The sequence below is a fragment of the Mastacembelus armatus genome, chromosome 11 (genome assembly GCF_900324485.2).
Source record: "Mastacembelus armatus chromosome 11, fMasArm1.2, whole genome shotgun sequence".
In the NCBI taxonomy this organism is placed as follows: Eukaryota; Metazoa; Chordata; class Actinopteri; order Synbranchiformes; family Mastacembelidae; genus Mastacembelus; species Mastacembelus armatus.
This window is the reverse complement of record NC_046643.1, coordinates 18,241,467-18,260,655: the sequence shown is the minus strand read 5'-3', so window position 1 is coordinate 18,260,655 and position 19,189 is coordinate 18,241,467. Positions and strand designations below refer to the sequence as shown.

The 19,189-nt window shown below is 40.6% G+C and overlaps 1 protein-coding gene across 2 annotated transcripts; it reads right to left on the bottom strand.

Annotated features, from left to right (window-relative positions):
* Positions 1–1,833: 1,833 nt before the first annotated feature.
* On the bottom strand, positions 1,834–19,006 carry sfpq (splicing factor proline/glutamine-rich). 2 transcript variants are annotated; one of them, XM_026300224.1, is made up of 12 exons: positions 18,230–19,006; positions 17,449–17,637; positions 17,018–17,319; positions 16,820–16,915; positions 16,056–16,252; positions 15,832–15,916; positions 15,508–15,619; positions 15,354–15,402; positions 15,041–15,147; positions 2,634–13,113; positions 2,160–2,244; positions 1,834–1,960 (listed from the first exon to the last, which is right to left on the bottom strand). In XM_026300224.1, the coding sequence occupies exons 1-10, from the start codon at positions 18,872–18,874 to the stop codon at positions 13,003–13,005; spliced, it is 1,893 nt and encodes a 630-aa protein (XP_026156009.1). In that variant the 5' UTR covers positions 18,875–19,006; the 3' UTR covers positions 1,834–1,960; positions 2,160–2,244; positions 2,634–13,002. The 2 variants fall into 2 exon arrangements, with proteins under 2 accessions (XP_026156009.1, XP_026156010.1); XM_026300225.1 differs by having other exon boundaries at positions 2,634–2,682.
* Between the last annotated feature and the right edge of the window lie 183 nt (positions 19,007–19,189).

Sequence of the window (19,189 nt, the reverse complement as noted above, 5' to 3'; positions counted from 1 at the left end):
AGGAATTAGTCTGTGACTGAATGAACATCCCATTCGCCACAGTTCCTCATGAAGTGGGTGGGCAGGATTGTCCAGTTGGAGTTGATTTTGTCCACCATCCTCCTCTCTGCCACAGCCTCCAGACTGTCCAGTTCCAGTCCAACTACAGATTTTGCCTTCCTGATCAACATGTTTAGTCTGTTGGCCTCACCAGCCTTGATGCCACCTCCCCAGCACACAACTGCAAAGAACAGTGCACTCGCTACTACAGACTGATAGAACATCTTCAGTAGCTTGTTGCACATGCCAAAGGAACTGAGCCTCCTGAGGAAGAACAGTCTGCTCTGTCCTTTCTTGAAGAGTGCATCTGTATTGTTTGACCAGTCCAGTTTGTTGTTAATGTTGTTAATGTACAAACACTCCAAGGTATTTGTAGGAGTCCACAATCTCTACTTCCTCTCCAAGGATGGAGACTGGGGTAAAGACAGGGTCTCCCTGCTCCTCCTAAAGTCCACCACCAGTTCTCAGGTTTTCTTCATATTGAGCTTTAGACAGTTGTTACACCAGTCAACAAAGTTTTTTATCAAGTGTCTATATTCCTCATCATTCTCATTATTGATGCATCCAATGATTGAAGAGTCATAAGAGAACTTCTGGAGGTGACAGGTTCCTGAGTTGTAGCGGAAGTCTGAGGTGTAGAGTGTAAACAGGAATGGTGCCAATATAGTCCCTTGGGGTGCACCAGTGCTGCTCATCACCACATCAGATATGCAGCCATCTAAGCGAACAAACTGTGGCCGCCCAGTGAGGTAGTCTTTGATCCACTCCACCATGTCCGCAGGAACTTCCATATCCTGCATCTTTGCACTTAGCAGGTGGGGCTGAATAGTGTTGAAAGCACTTGAAAAGTCCAGGAACATGACTCTCCTCTTGGTGGCTGACTGTTGTCTTACTACGGGCTTGTATGTTGGTACTAGATATATTAAGCTGTGGTCTGATCCACCAAGTGGGGGGAGGGCTGAAGAGCTGTATGCCTCCCTCACATTGGCATAAAGGAGATCAAGAATCGTATTTTCTCATGTTGCACAGTCCACATACTGTTTGAAGGTGGTCAGAGTTCCCGAAATACTGACATTTTTTAAACTAATGTGGTAAGTATAGATTTTTAAAAGTTGTGGATCATTGAGGTGAAGATAATTTTACTATCACTGCTCAACGATTTCATCTAAAACACATTTTTTAAGAAATTAAAAAATTGCATTTATTTTCTCTGGGAAAAAAAAAAAATCGCGTCAAACTTGGACTTAAGAACAGCAGAATAAACTTGTCTCTGTTTTCACACCAAAACCATTCAGTGACCCCTTTTATGAACTAACTGCATTTCCATTCCTCCCAGTTTAATGCAATCAGTGTACTTGGCCTCTAACAGCCTGTTTACAGGCTCAGTGTCATCGTGCCAGAGTGCAGCTCAGGTCAGCCAACACCAACCTGAGCCGTTCAGTAGCCGCCGACTCCACACTGGCCTGGAGCTGGTCCAGGGGTGACAGCCAACCCTCAGGATACAACAGTGATCCAGCAGCGGAAACATTGCACCTTTACCCTTAATTGTATGTGGACAGGCCTCAGGGAGCTTTGGAGCAGAGGCAGCTCAGCAGGGAGGTAGTGATGGTGGTTAATCTGCTGCTCAATCTGCTGCTCAGAGGGAAGTTCGAACATTCCTCATGTTTTTATGGTTATTTTCTACATTATACCTGATGCAAGTCAACCTGTTCAACAACTCTCTAAACATGTTGTCTTCATGTCAACACATGAAAGGGTTATCATCAGCGCTGAAAAAAATACCAGGCACAAAAATTCCAGTTTAGACAGTTTAATAATAAAATTTCACAGCAAGAGAAAACGGTGCATTCCTTCTCTGGCTGCAGGCTCTGTCCTCTGCTGGACACCTCCTGCTACTGCATCTGCATCACCGCCTGCAGCTCTGCAACAAGCACAAAACAGTGTAATGGACACTATTCAGTTCACCTTCTATCTTCTACATCAAAGATGCTGCAGCTCAAATCATTATTTTGCATATCAGCTACAGGATTTCTTTAATTTAATGCCAACCTAATGAGGTGTTGTTACTGCACAAAGACATTTCAGATTCTAGAGTGAAAATTGAGTTCAGGAGAACTAACATGGAAGAGATCCTGACGCCACCGCAGTGCAGCTGCTGATTTTCCTGTACCTCTGGTGTTTTTATCAGACATCACTTCACTTTTCCTGCAAAGTGAAAATAAAAGGTGCAACAGTTAACACCAACACACAAACACCTGTAAGACCCTAACTCAGAGTGTGACTGATCTGAGTAAAGGAAATGGAGATCAATATGAAGCATTAAAAAAAAAAAAAAGACTTATTAGCATTTTCTCAAATTAATAAATTAAACATTCAAAGACTGTACCATTAATTTACTGATCTGTTGATCCTGGTCCAATTTTATAGAGTTTCTATTTCCAGATACTGCAGTAAATACAGCTATGACCGATCAGCAGTGTGGGTCTTTCTCGAGGCATGTGCTGATTTTAGCATTTCCAAATAATACTGCTCAATATAAATTTGAAACGTTCATCCTTGGACACTTTGCATCTCATAACTCTTGCAGATCTTACCGTGGTTTATCGATGTGGATTCTCAGCCTCCTTCCATTGGTCGAGGCTCCTGTGGCAAGAGACAAACAATGAGAGCCTGGTAGAAAACTGGTCAGTAGCTTTCAATCATTTTTTTGTTTTAATTAATTAAAAAAATAATTTAACTGTGCGTCTGAATGTTTGTGTTTTATGTGTGCATGAGTTTGGGCAATGACTGTGGAGGTTAAATAACTTTTATTCTCAGTATAGGTCATGATGTTATAATTTGATTAAGCGTTTCAAGTAATGTGCAGATCAGTGTGAGGAGCGGTACAATGTGAAAAGGTTCATGTACATGTGGAGTTACAGAAAGGCATCTCAGCAGCCTCAAGTAGATTTGTTTGTTCTGAAACTGCAGAGGGGACGAGACAAAATCAGGATGACATTCAAATCTGTTACAATCCTCAGGTAATTCTGTTACAAAGCCGTGTGAAGCTGGACTTCATCAGACACATCAGGGTGTTACTGCAAAAACTCACACAGAACTGGGACCTGCATATGACAGAGGAGTAACCTGCTACAGAAGTTGGTTGTTTTCAGTGCAAACTTTGGACAATGTCCTTTTAAATGAGACCATTACAGGCCAAATGGGTCATTCTGGCATCACACTCTCAGACAGGAGATAGAAAATCAAAATTTTGGCCAATCAGGACTAAAGACTTTGTCAGAAAATGGATCACGGTGCAGACAGATAAGTCATAACAGCCTCTGGGGCTTGATTCATGGCACCAACTGAACATGGACTAGTGGACTCTTGACCAAAAGATCATCAGAGCTTGTGAGAAACAAACTTCAGATAGTACCAAGGTCCTTTACAACAAGAAAACACAGAAGCAACAAAAGGAAACCGCCACAGTCGTCATGTAACGCCCCTTTTTCAACATCGCTGGCTGGTCACTGGCATGACATGGTATTCAAGTGTAACATCAGAAAGTTGTAGAGCACTGAGGTGAGAGAGGACAGAAAAGCAACAGAGGTCCAGGCACTACGGTAAAATGTTACTCTCCCTTCTCCAACTGGATTTGAAACAATCAACACATTTATGTTGTGCCTGCATCCACTGCAGCCTAAAACAACCACCACTGTTTTTGAACCACAGGTTCCATGTATCATAGTATATAAACTACATAAACCATCACTAACAGCAAGTATAAGGTTTGCATTTGGGGAGTTAAGAGCAATTCATGTTTTCTCTATCCCCAAATATCACTGTTTTTTTTTTTTTTGTTTGTTTTTTTTAAACATAAACCCTTGCAGACTATTTGCAGCCTGTTTGAGACCATGCAGACTGTCTGCTCTGCAAACAGCCTGTAAACTACATTATTGGTCTGAGCAGTGTAGAAATGTGGCCTGTTCCTGTTGAACACTTAGTTTTCTTATTGTGCTTTTCTAGTGTGCATGTGTGGGATGTGTGACACTGCAGGCTACATCTGGAGCTCTTGTTTACATTCTGGTAAACTGGTACCATTTGAAAGATGCTGAATTAACTACTAAGAGTTCCTGCTTAAAAAATGTCCATGAATGTGGCGACATACCACATGATTAATACTGAAGAAACCTAAAAATGTGATGATTCTTAGGCAACGTCTGGTGTTACAATGAGCATGTTGTCTCTATGAGGTCTCAGCACACATGAGCCTCAAGTGTTAAGTCACACTGAATCTAGAAGCGTGTATAGAGTCGATTCCAGTGTGCCGAGGTTTGACTAAATCAGCAGGAAATGTGATTCTTGATGCAAACTGACAATCTGACACTAAAGAAACTTAAAATGAAATAATTGCCTCAATGAGCTGTCACTACTGGAGTTCCCCCAAAGCACTTATAGCACTTATAGGCTGTGCTAAAAGGGAAAAATCTGCTGGACTTTATTTTGAAATGATATTTTCCATCCTTCAACAGATCAATGAAATCCATAATAAACCCGATCTACACACATATACATACAGTCACAGGTTGTGGTATAAGCCTCCAAGTGCAACAGGATAAAAAAAAGCATACGATTTTAATTTCCTACCATCCCACCCAGAGCAACCCAGTGTGTCACATGTTTCTCTTCAAAACTGCAGACATCCCAACCCAGGAGCACAACAGCTACAGTTTCTACAGAGACCGAGGGAGACGGGACACGGTGTCGTGGATGTAAAAACAGTCTACGTAATTCAGAGATGAAAAAATACCAACAAACACTTTCTAGAGTTTAGAGGATTTGCATAAGTGATTATGCTACTAATCAACACAGGGACTGCTGCACATTATGTTTTATTTATGAGAAACTGAGACCGACTTTGGACAAATATACTGTCAACTCAGAGGACAATAACTAAATCAAATATACTTATAGAAGGTCCTGACCCGGAAATAATTTCTGTTAAGCTTTTTTAAGGTAAAAGAACAATGTCAGTTTTAAAGACAAAGTCAGTGCAGCAGAGAAACAACTACCCAGAGCTTTCAAACAGAATTACAGTAATATAAGTCAGGCTTTGAGTTGAACTTCACACTGGTCAAGTCTTTCAGGCTTTTGTCTGTCATTGACCAATAAGGTGAAAATGTGTCAGTGAAAAATAAAATCAGCAAAGATGAAGAAAACTCAACTGAAATGTCTTTGTAGAAGATTTACATTTTCTAACCCTTTAAAATCACAACTTAGTTATTTGGATTTTAATACTTGCCAAAATATATTTAAAAAAAAGGTACGATTTGACATCAAGTGTTTGCCAACGATGACGTGTCAGCGTGGTTTCAGCACTATATTCACACATCTGCAGCTTTAAACTGTGGTGCTGACCCAGTGACTCAGCCTCCTTTCATAAATACAGAGAAGTACTACAACCACACCCACACATTCTACATGGACTAAAATACTTTGCCACACAAACACACACACACACACAAATAGGTCAAAGAACAGAGATCTGCACTGTGATGCCATTCTTTTTAAGTGTGATGCCAGAAGCCCTATAAACGTCACTGAGCAGTGACATGGGAAAGGAAAGTTAAGATATGGAAGAACTGTGATTCTTAGATTATAAACATGGATGGGACACTTACCTTACTGGTTCAGCTGATCTGTGTAAGCATACCTTTGGCTGCAGTGCAAACAAGTCCACTGTCCACTGACTTCTGCAGAACTACTCATCGTCAAAGTAACCCAACTGCAGAGAAGAGCCTGCACTGTGGACTGGGTCAGTCTGTCTTTGACAAGCTGGCTGACAGCTGCTAACTCACCTCTCATTTACCCAAAGACATGAATACACACACACACACACACGTTCACAAGCATGACATGCCTTCTTCTCCTCACTCGTGCATGTGACTTCCTGCCTCAGGTAGGTTGGTCAGGTGTAGATTTTAGGGAGAGGTATTTGTTACAAAGACAGTATAATAGGAGTGTAGACCTGTGTAACACTGCTATTGTGTGATCTTTAACGTGGTTAACGCAGATTTTTTACTAAATCATGACAAACTTCTCAGCAGCAAAGCTTTAATTTCCATTTTTACTCAGACGAAGTCAAATAAACTAACAGCTATGTTAAGTTTTTGACTATGAACGTCATAAGATTTATTTTTATATATACTCCAATAATATACAAATGCGTGTTAGACATGCCTGTACCAAACATCCAACATAGTCACCTCTAGGCGTGCGTGGGCACCACCATTAAACAAAAAGAACTAAAAAATATCAGATGTTTTCCATTTATATTTCAATTACACAGTCAAAACATATTGACACCTCTGGGTCAGAAGCTACTGTGTAGCCTGTTACATCTTGTGTGTTTAAAATCTAGACTAAAGAATTTCTTACAAAACGTACTGGAGATCCATAACATCCCTGTTTCCGAACTCTCTAGACTAAGGGCGCATGATGATGCCTTGACTAACTTTTTTAAATAGCCCTGCTGATTTGTGAGACACCTGTGGTATTCAGAGCCATAGTATATAGGGTTATTTTGGCATCCAACTTGTGAGACTTGAACAGTCCAGGGCGTTACATCTAACAGATTCCCTTACAGTCTTGTGGAGCCGTTAGCTCGTTTTCTGCGTCAGGGGACTGCAGTTCTCGTTTCTTGTCGTCAGACCAACTTCTGGACATTTTTCTTAAGAGTTTTGCTCACACTGTTATCGAAATATAAAACACAGTCACGTCTGCCACTTCCGAAATGTCTGTGGTCACCACTTTTTGCTCGCTGTGACTAGTAAGCACAGTGTGCATTCCTATCCATCAGTGTGATGGCTTTCAATCAGACTTTTTACATGTTCTAAGTTACAAGTGACTGGATTCGGCCTAGTAAAACTGCTGCTGTGAAAGTGTCACTAGACTAATGGGAAAGTGTTTGTGTCTGAGTGGGGCTTACGTTACTACAGTAACAAAGTCAAATGTGTTGGCAACAGAGGACATCCCTGTTCTGAGCCTCTGTAACATCATTACTATGTAGTCTGTTCATTGTTGTTTACATGCAATAAGGCCAATGTCAAACTCTCTATATCTTGCAACTGTCCAAGCTGCAGTCCCAGCTACCAAGCCACCACCAATCATGGTCAATACTGACTGCAAGCTTTTAGAAGAACAGATGCTGCTTTGTCCTTCATGAACATCAGACGCTACATGAAGCGTCAGCTGAGTGAACAAACTGCTAAGCCTGTGGTTACCATTGACTTTGAATGTCTTGGTTTGGAAAGCTCCTTTTCATAGTCCAACACCTTTAAAGATGATCAAACCTGTTAAAGAAAAACAAATGGTACACAACACCAACACACAGAAACAACATTACAAGTTTTAAAATGTACACTTCAGTCCAGCGCTATTACCAAAGCCATTTGAGTAATTGTGGTCCTGTTCTGTAGGATGCTCAGATGCTGTGTGGAGAAGGAAAGCTGTTGAAGTTTTTTTTTTTTTTTTTTTTTTAAAAACTAAAAACCCCCTAGATTAAAAGCATTTAAAATACATAACCTAATTTCAAAGGTTTATCAATTATATAAAAAATGTACATAAGTAATTAACATATATTAACTGCATATTCAGCTTTACTGTCTTAAAAAATACACTATTACCTTACCAACCTCAAAACATTTCAGGTTATTTACTCTTTTCCTTTCTTTTCTATTTGCTATGTGATAACAAAACTTGTATGAATGGGGGTTTTAATGAAATAGTCCAGTTAAACATCCAAATGCTGTCCATAAAGTCAGTCACCTGACAGTCTCTTAAAGTCAGATACCTGAACAATAAACATAAATAGAGGTCATCTATAGAAGACAAAGTCTGGAATAATCCTCATGGTTGGTCTTGGGCAGGGTAACTTAAAATCCCCAGTAAGTAAGTGCTTATGTCAATGTTCAATCTTGGATGGAAATGTGGAATGTAACACTGGAAATGGTCCACAAATGCAACAGCGGTAAAGATTTGCCTGAACAAATCTGGCTCCTGAAACTACAGAACCAGTCTATGCCTGCAAGTTTTGTGGAAATAATTAACAATAAATGATGAGAACTTACTTTCACATCACTTCATAAGTTGTACGTAATCATATTTTAGCCATAAGACCAAAACATAAATTCAACAATCTAATTTTCTTTGAACCAAGATCAAACTTTTATATCATGGGGATTGGATATTTTCCAAATCTATTAAACTGCAACTTTGAAAGACACCCACAGGTTTACCACTGTGATTGTTCAACTGCAGGTTGTAGCATGATGAATGCCACATTGTCACTGAATTGTTCCAGTAATAGTTGCTCCAGTCCAAACCTGTTTATTTCCTTCGTAATCTTTCGCACACTGTCAGCTGAACAGTACTAACTTCAGTGATTTGCCAGGTTATTTTGCTCAAATGCTCCTGAATCCTCGCTAACACAGCCACAAATTCCTCCACAGTCCTTAATCTTTAAAGCTGGTCAAACCTGTTAAAGAAAAAAATGTGCAGAACACAAACACACATAACATTTCAGGTGCACACACTATGACATCCAGCAGTATTACCAAACTCATTCAAGTATCTTTAGTCTCCGTTTCACTGCCATTTCAGGTGCATTTTGCAGGAACACCAAAAGAAGCAAGATTTCCTTCAGTTGCTTAGTAAAAATCCTTAAATATCTGTATATTTATCATTATTGCAGATATTATACTGTGCAAAAAAGGACAGTACAATTACCTTATTTTCCAGACTATAAGTCACACTTTTTTTAACTCCTCTAGCTTTTAGTGCAACTTATACAGCAAAGCACCTTATATGTGTATATTTACTGTCATTATGTCAAGTAGTACTTAGCGTTAGATAGCACTCAACTCAATTGAAGATAAATACTTTGCCGCTGAAAGAGTAAACACATTTATGTTCACGCTTTGCTATAACTACTAGTGTAACACAAGTGAAAATGCCACCCAAAAGAAGGAGCTATTCTGCAAGTAATGAAGCAAGGTTTGGCATGACTGTCGGCATTCAGGCAACCAGAGAGAGGAGGAGGACACACCTTTCATCTTATCGCGGCGTTGTTTAACGTTTCTTGAAACATATGAATGAATTCGGCAATGCAATTCTGTTAGTCTCCATGCCTATCCCACGTTCCAGACGGGCTAATTTAGACTATAACTGGCATCATTAGAAATGTGACTTGTGTTTTTTTTCTGTCCAACAAGGTAATTTTTACTAAAATCAACTCAAATTCTAGGGTGACTTATAGTCTGGAAAATACAGTAATTGTAATCCAGTTACAGGTCCCAGAAGAATACGGTGAAAGTGACTCCAGGGTTAAGGCAGACAGCCAATTACTGCTCAACTTGAGGGAAAATATGACCAATGTTTAAGCACTGAAACAAATGTCTGAAGCTGTACTGCTATAAAAACACTTATGTTAACAAAAGGAGTTGTTATAAATATATTTAAGTGTCCACAAAACAGCAGATTTAAGGCAGGGTCATAAAAACTGGGAGTAAGACTGGCTCAACTTTATCCCAGCAATTTTTTTACCCATAAAATCTTTAAATGATTCTAAAAGGAAGTTAAATTAGACTAATCTCAATGCTTGTACTATATAGAGCATCACTTAACTCTAGCTGCAGTCACACTGACAACATGTCTTCGATCTTATGGAAATCACTGACTCCAACTAAACTGTTTTATACAGACACTGATCCAAGATAATACGTGTTTACATGCTTCAGAACCTGTTGAAGTATTCAATCAGCTGGAAAAATAACAGAATTTCTTTGGATTTGGTGGATAGTTCAGTGTATTCCTGTTTTGTTGACCTTTTCAAATATACTTGAACAATTTAAGGCTTTGGACTATGAAAGCCGTCAACAATTCTTACAACAAAAACATTGAGCCAGTTTGTTTTGACTTAGGTGGTTACTTGATGGACTTTTATTCTGACTGGGCTGCTATTCCGGTTATTATAGGAATATCAGTGCCCATGTTCACTCCATCTACGTAACCAACAAAAATATCAATAACATTAAGTATAAGCAAAGAGGTGAACGGGTACTGACGTTATTACATGGGAAGGAGATGGGGGCGGGGCTAGGAGAGTGAATGACAAGATGACAATGATGAGGGTTTCACACTTTCTCTTCTAACTTTTTCAATCAGGGAAGGGCAGATGTAATTAAAGTTAAACAATAAAACTGAACGTCTATGTGGAAAGAAAAACCCTTAAAGACAAATTATTACTCAAAGCAGATCATTTTCATCCATCAAAAAACATGCCCAGAGGGAATCTTTATTAGTATGCTATTATATAAAATCCATTAAGTCCAATGTTTTCTCCTCTCTGAACTTTCTCCAGAGAAGGCTCAAGATAAAAATGTAAACATTTAAAAGTTTGACTGTTACCTTCAAGGCTTTGTATCCGGGGTAAAAGGCAGTCAGCATCCACACACAATTTCTGAGATAACCAGACTCCAAAAGCTGTTAAGTCTTTTTCTTTTGATACAGTTGCTACTTGTTATATTTCCACAGATGACAGCAATGCATGTAGACAGATCATGTCTCCTGGGGTTAATGGACACATTTAAATGTAAACCAGTTCATACGAGCCAAGTGTATCCGTTGTCCAAGGTTTGCTCCACAATAGGAAAAAAGCTGAACTCAGGCTTGTTGAGTACCAACAGTAACTACAGGGGTTGCTGAGAACTTTTTCAACCATGTCTGCTTTATGCTACAAACCAAATAAGCACCTGCACATGTGCAAAACAATATACATGAAGTCAGAATTCACATCGGAAATGATTATTGGGTTATTTATCCACCAAATGTGATCTGACTTCCCTTGGAGTGACAGGTTGTAAGAGGAAATTTACAACAGACTCAAATGTAGGTACAAGCCAAATCCATGCAGTTTACGTAGTTTAGAATTCTGAAAACCAGGCCAAAAATGTAGACTCTTCTCACAGGTCCAGCACAATGAATGGTTTGTCAGTGAAGTGTATGCATTTATATTCATCCTCTAAAAACAACATAGGCTGTATCTATGAAACTGGAGTCAAAATGAATTGTCACTTGTTTCTGTTTAAAGAAGTGACCCCTTTCTTCGTTTCTTCCTTGTTTTCATTAAGACAGCTAAGGACTCACATTTCATCCATAGAACAAATGTCATTGTATATCTTAGATTGCAGTGGTGCCCATAATGCACAATGACTTTAGTCCAACTGAACACTTTGTCAGTCAGGCACAGGCAGACTTACTCATGCCAATAAACAGTATAACTATGGTTTGGCCTTTAAATCCAGGTGCAATTTTATATTAGCTCCTCCTTCCTTCTTAGATGTTCTTTTACACACCTAACTCTGATGCCCTTGGTTGTTTCTAAAACTATTCCATAGTTGAAAAGTATCACATTGACATGCAAGACTGTAAAGGACGATGTGCCCAAGTCATTAGACAGTGGTTGGGTTCCAGCTAACATTCACATCACTGTTAGCATGTTTATATTAAAGCCATGTGAAGGAGGGGAGGTTATGATCATCATATGTGAATATCTACAACTGTCATTAGATTTAACACATTGGCAGCACCTAAAAACTAACACCTTTGTCACTTTTGGTGTATTATAGACTGATCTTATCAAATATGAGTGTAAGCTTGACTATTTCCTATAAAACTTAAGTGAAGCAAAAACAGAACTCAGTCATCAAACGTCCAATAAAAGTAGGTCTTTAGAAGGTGGCACCACTATGTGGAGGTGCAGTCTGTAGATTGAATATATATATATATATATCTTTCAGTATACTGGACTGGAGTTAAACAGTCAATCTCAGCCTTAGAACATGCATACACAAAAGACCAATATGGACTGTGTGTTAGGAGACTCGTTATGTGGCATAAGACCGATATCTGTAAACTTGGTAACTCACAGCCACACACTGTCCTACAGTCCTACTGTCTTGAAGGTTCTATGTGTACTATTTCTGCTTTCCTGAAACACAACTGCAAAAGCAGGGTCACTGAGTGAGACATGGTGCAGTAACAGCTTAAAGAACTGACTAAGGAAAAAAAAAAAAAAAGCTTACGAATGTTAACGTTTCAAAGACAGGAGTTTCAGTTTTGTGTTCAACAGTGGTTGTTGAATGAAATTACACAGCTGCACACTAAAAATACAACAAATAAAGTATTAGCAGTAACAGGTCCGTGGTGCTAGCCTGTATATAGACAGGTTAGCCCCAGTGCAGTTCTGCATCATTTATGTCCCTGTGTAAAAGTTAAAGCAAACATTAAAGCATCACTGTAACAGGTGTCAGCCAGTTACAGAAATCACCTGGGAAGAAAAGGAAGAGCAGGATGAGGCAGCCCAATTGTTACAGCCAGGGCAACGCTGTTTTTAAAAAAATATGCTCTATATATCACTAAACGATAGTGATCAGGATTTTGGCAGAGATAACACATAGACCCTTTAAGACCTAATGAGGTTGTTGGAATTTGGTTGCTTTCTAAACGCAGTGTGCATCACCAGATCAAATTTAGGAATAAACGTTAAAAGTTTGTCCTGATGGAACCAATTTTTCTTTATTATAATACATGCTTTGACTCCAAATGTATGGCACAAAACACAGCCATAGGAAGTTGAGAAAAATATTACAATTACCACTTCACGACGACTCAAAGAGCATAATACAGCTAGAAAACAAAATTGTACATGGGTCAGAAATAACTAATGGATCACATAAGGATTACCTATCTTTCCATACTACTGACAATACAAAATAAAAAAGGAAAATATTGACTGTCATAAAATGAGAAATTTGTCAGGCTAAAATGTAGCAACAATTCAAACTTAAATACAAGAAATGCGATTCAACATCGTTTTAGAGAGTTTATACAAATGTTGCTGCTGGGAGCATCAAAGAGTAGCGTTTAAAAACGGGGTTTCTTAGGAGGACCATCAAACTCCTCACGGACCCTGCCATACCCGGCGTTACCAGGACCCATTCCCCTAGGACCACCCTGTGCAAAGCGCTCGTTGCGCTGTGGGGGTCAATTTGCCAGGGAGGTATAGGAAGGTGGGGAATAAGGGAAGGGATTGGCACACAGTTCATGTCCATATGGAGGTGTATAAAATGTATGCCAATAGAGATGGTTCGGTTTATATTGTGTGCAGATTTACAACACAACCAGCAGGAGACACATCCGAAGAAACCGTTCGTTCCAATATGAAGATCCACAGGTGCCACAGGTTACATACGGAAAAGGAAGAGAGGGTAATGCTTTCGTTAGTTAGTGCCTACCTAGTATGGTCTCTCCAGTGCATGCCAAGAATAGCCCGTAATCCTTACTGTTCTTCGGGTCGAGCATTTCATAAATGCCGACCATATTTGCCTATTAATAATCACATATAGCAACAGTAACAGAGGTATTCACAATTGCTCTATTATGTATTAAGAAAATCAAAAAGAAATTAAAGGCAACTCAATGTTTATCTGAGGGAGTTTCCAGTTAGTTATAGTTATAAGTTTCCTCAACATAAATGATAGTATATAAATGATGTCCACCTCCCACAGAACCTCTAAGGCACTGTGCTGAGGAAAGTTAAATATTTCACTAATGGTCCCAAATGCAGCAACGCAAAGTTCAGGGACTACAGTAGAAATTCATGTGTAGTACATTGGCTATATATGGACATTAGGTATATATGGGAATGATATACTGTAAACAATGCAAAGACAATCAGACATGTTCTGTGAAACTAAGAGAGTGAGTAAGCATGAAAGCCTGATGACAAGAAATCCAGCAAAGGAGGAACAACAGGACATGGACTGTATTGTAAACAGGCTCCAGAATATGAATGTATCTTTATCTGCTCAACCTATTTAATTATCAGATATGCTTATGGACGAAAGTTTGACTTGCCAAAAGCTAAATGTGTAGCATACTATTTCTGAAACACAAAACCCAGTTCAATCAGTTGCTGAAAATACATCAGTTTTTACTGTAATCCAGAGACAAACCTAATATTGATACTACTATTCTGCTACAAACACAGATCTCAGGCTTGGTCCGCTATTGCTAATATCATATTAAACACAAAGTCACAAGGCTCCAATTGCCCCATCACTTAACCCTATGGTCAGAGACAGTTTTCAGTACTTAGTTCAAGATTTGCTGCTTCATACTGTCAACCTGCACTAAAGGTTTTATATAGTCTCAGTTACAGGAAGGAAATGAATGAGAAGTTAAACACTGCTGGTCGAGACAAACTGCACCCCCACTTCATGTCAAATTGGCTTGTAGCACAGGAGGAGCTTTACACGGGACTTCACATTGCCACCAAAAAAAAAAAAAAAAAAAATACACAGAGCCTTTTCATATACGACTTCATTTCTAATGACAGATGATACATGAAACTGGCAGCACAATATGAAAAAGTGGTTTAAAACAGGATAAGCATGTTGTCAGCAGTTAGGAGGAATAAGAAAAAAGAAGAAAACAAAAAAAACAAATACTGGTAGATGCCATTCTGCCCCAGTCGAGAGAAAGTGCCTGTCCAGCTCGTGTGACAGGGCTTGCAATAGCGGTCCACTGCACAATCAGTGTGATAAGTGAGAAGAGACACTGAAGTCTGTCTACAGCTGTCAGAGAGTACAATGGAGAGCAAATTCTTTTAATTTAGTGCAGGTTGACAGTTTCGCAGCTGAAATGAGACTCGGGTGAAGATAACTGAGGGGGCTGGGCTTGCCATTCAAAGAACCCTACCAGCCAGGCAGCATATCTGTCACATTCAACATCCAGCAAGCTATCAAACAGCTGTGACTCACAGCATTCATATTCTCCCCGTTCTGTTCAGCCAGCTGGCCTCCATATTTAAAATCAGCTGGGAGTCTTTCCAACTGAAAGAAACATCAAACACAATCCACATTAACTAACTAATGATCTTCCCAAAAGTGGGATACGTTACCATTTCGTTGCCCATCAAGCCTCCAGAGGATGGTCCCATTCCCTGCTGCCCTTCAAAGCCCATTCCACCCATGGGGAACTTCTGGTTGGCTGCACCAAAGGGCATATCTGACAGATACAACATGAACACAGGTCAAGTACACATTATGACATATTGTTTAGACTGACCAAACTTTACAATTACGTTTGAAATTGTTCAACTGTATAATCTTATAATAACATACATTTAGTTGCTGATCAGAGAGTTAGGTAGACACAGGATAGAGCTTATGTTTTCATCTTAATATCTTCAAGCAAATAAGAAAATAACTTACCGCCCATTCCCAAAGCTCCACTAGGGTTCATTCTCATTTCCCTGTCCCTCTGTAGTGAAAGACAAACATAATAAAATTAATATTAAACCATGCAAACATTGATGAAGTCTCTTAATTATATGTATGTATATTCTTAATGTTAAGTTGAACTCACATCCATGAAGTTGCCCATCCTGTAATTCTCCTCACGCTGACGACGCATCTGTTCTTCCATCTCCCTCTTACGAATCATCTCCTCTTCCCGCCTGCGTCGCTCTTCCTCTTGTCTGTTTAAAGCAGAAAACGTATTTCATATCATGATCTGAATGCAACTTTAATATTACCACATCTGACACAAGGTGATATAATTAAAAAATAAAGCGATGGCCAAACAGTCAAGGCTTTACAGATGAGCACTGTTACAGCGCAAAAAGGAGATTTGATGACTATATTAATCTCAATCAACAACCAAACAGAATTCTAGTTTGAGCAGAAATACCTGAGCTGCATCTCCTTCCGCTTTTGCATCTCCTGACTATGCAATTCTTCCATGCGCCGCAGTTCCTCCTGTCGCCTCAGCAGATCTGCAGGGATACATGAAACCAACCCATTTAACTATAGTACTTCCTTACACATCAAATTCTTCTGAAGATAAACAATGCGAACTCTAACAATCACAAACAGCTGCAGGCCTTTTTTTCTTTTGTCAACAACCACACTTGCCTTGTCGAAGCAGATTGGCCTGGTGCTCATGGTAAGCATCTTCCATCTCACTCTCAAGCTTTTCACGGGCCTCACGCATGTTCTTCTCCACCTGCTGTCTCTGCTGCTTCTCCATTTCGTCCAGCGACTTCCAGCGCTTAGAGTACTCGTATTCAAAGGTGCCTGGGCGAGCAAAGCGAGGAGGTTCCTCACGCTCTCTGGAAAGACAAAACAAAACATATTCAGTTCTATTGCTGACAGCATTGCACAGAGATAAGTATTACACAATTTAAACACAGATAATGGGTTGCAGGTGTGGAATTCCGACAAAGGCCATTTTAGAATAAATCAGAATTAACATATGAATATAAACTAAAACCACAATGCTCTGCAGCAGCATGGGTGTCAAAACAAGTGGGTGGGCCACAAACAGCTGAACAGTAGACGGATCTATTTTTTAGCCAGCAGCAAATATTCCAACAACAGAAATCGGCCAAAGTTTTGTGCTCAGTTCTTACAGTGGGGGCTATGGATATCCATGCTCATTGTTTGCATGGTGTTTCTAAAGGTGTAGGCAAGACCCCCTCCCCCCTTCCTACCCCCATTTCTCAAAGGCCAACATCAAGTCAACACAGAAGATTGAACTGTAACAGCCACAATCCCTAAAGCAGCTCTCCCTCCCCCAACATCCTAATCACAACATCTGCTGCTCACAAAACACAGGAAACACCAGAGAGACTTCTAACAATAGGAGCAAATGTATGGCGTAAGCATGACAAACTCACGCTTGATATCTGGGGTTCTTCTGTGCCAATTTCTCTGGAAGACCATCTTCATCATCAAACTGCTCCAGAGGCTCAACAATAACAGGACGAGGTGACCTGGGAAGAAAAATAAGAGGGTTCTAAGAATCTTTAAATAACGTGCACTGAATCGTTACACACAATGTGAAAGAGTACTCAATGAACCCTAACTTCACTTACGTGGTGAGCAAGAAGATGCCCTCATTGCACCGGTCCAGGGCTTTTCTGGCAGCAGGCTTGGAGGCAAACTCAACAATGCCCCTTCCCGTGGAGCGCCCACGGTCATCTACAATGACGATGGCCCTCTCAACCATTCCAAACTGTGAGAAAGCTTCTTCCAAGAGCTCGTTTGAAACAAACGGCGACAGATTCTTCACAGACAGAGCTGCGGAGTGTGTCGCAAACCGTACTCGCAGGGGCCTGCCTTTCATTGGTGTGTCATCCAACTCCGCTTTTGCTATCTCTGCCAGTGCACGGGACTCCTGCACGAAAACATAAATGCTATTAAGCGATCTGCTAGAACCAAATTAACATAATGCTGCAATACACCAACTTTCAACAGACTAAACATTTCAACACATTATAGCAGTGAGAGTACGTAAAATTCTTACCAGTCGGATGAAACCAAAACCTTTGCCTTTGTTGATGAAGACCTCACTGGGCTCTCCATATTTTGCAAACAGCTTCTTGAACTCCTCCTCTGTGATGTCGTTGGGCAGGTTGCCGATGAACAGACGACAGCGCTGTGTGTAAGTCTTCTCCCCAGGTTTCAGCAGCATGGACAGGGTTGCCTTAAACTCCTGTTGAGACACAGTAACCACATGGACTGCACCTTAAATCTCTGCGCTAAACCACATATCACCATTATATAAACAAAAGAATTATTAACATATATATATAAAGAGTGAAGATGTTACACATCCGTCAAAGAGTCGTAGTTTTTTACGTGTTTATGTGTATTTTTAACTCTGCCCATCCCCCACACACTTTATGTGCTCAAAGAAAAAAATAAACTTGTCCCTAAAATGCAATTTTCAGAAAGCTAGCGTGCACGTTAACTAGGTGAAAATCAGTCTAAAACAAGCACTGGTTAGACATCAACGAGTTTTACCAGAACAGCTTTAATTTAAAGGTTCTATGACTACAAGGCTTTTGACAAGATGGCGGACTGTTAAACAGACAAAGCCATAGTACGCTTGATTTAAATCACAGTTAGCACCGCCGGCGGTTAAAGCAGACGACAGCGATAACCGTGAAAAGAATGAACGATGACTCCGCCCGCTCGGGCTGAATAGAGTTTGAATTCGAGCCGTCCGAAGTGAGCTAGCAGTAGCTAACCACAACGATTGTCGACGCCATACGCGACAGAAAATGTTTACAACAAATCCAAACCTTAGGCTGGCTCTCTTCCGACCCGACTGCATCTGTGCCCTTTGTCGCCGACTCGTCTCTTTCTTGTCTGACCTTCGTCGCCGGTGGCCCTGTCCTCTGGACCTGCTGCGGACCCGTCTTCTGGCCTTGCTGGGGCCCTGACTTTGGGCTCGGGTGTGGAGGCTGCTTCTGCTGCTGTCCGTTAGCATTACCTCCGGGTGACTTCAGCTGCTGGTTCTGGTTCTTGTTGGCCTGGGTAGGTGGAGGGGAGGTCATGTTAGGCTTCGGAGGTGGTGACTCAATCTTCGGCTGGGGCCCCGGGGTTGCCGGTTTCCTCTGCTGCTCCTGTTGTTGCTGCGCCGGTTTCTGCTGCTGTTGCATCGGGCCTTTCATCGTGAGAGCTGGCCCGGGGCTCGGCGGAGGGATGATTGGCAGCGACTGGTTCTGTGGAGGCTTCTGTGGAGTCGTGTGTGGTCCTTGGTTGGGTGATTTGTTTAAGTTATTATTTGGTCCCCTCCGATTTTGGTTCTGATGTTGAAAAGGATGGTTCCTGAAATTTGGGTTTCCCATTAGACCACCCCGCATCGGGCCACCGGGCCCACCTCCTCTGCGTGGCTGGAAATTATTCATCCCAAGACCGCCACGGTTATTATTGAATCGAGACATTGATTCTTATATCAGAAGAAATTATTATCAAATTATAAAAACGTTATAAATTGCTCTGAGACTCGATCGCCTCCTGCTAACGCTCACAAAATGGCGACTAACCGTCTCTCACACAAGTCTTCTGTCTCCGACACAGTAAGCTCCGCCCCCTCTGCTCATTGGTCCGCGGCTCAGAGACGTCACCAGGGCCGGTGTTGTGACGATTTCTGCTACCTTGTCAAAAAAAAATTATACGGAAGTGCTAATACCACTGAACTAGATCAATAACCCTAATCCTAACAAATCCCAATCCTTGCCTTGCCAGGGAATAACCAC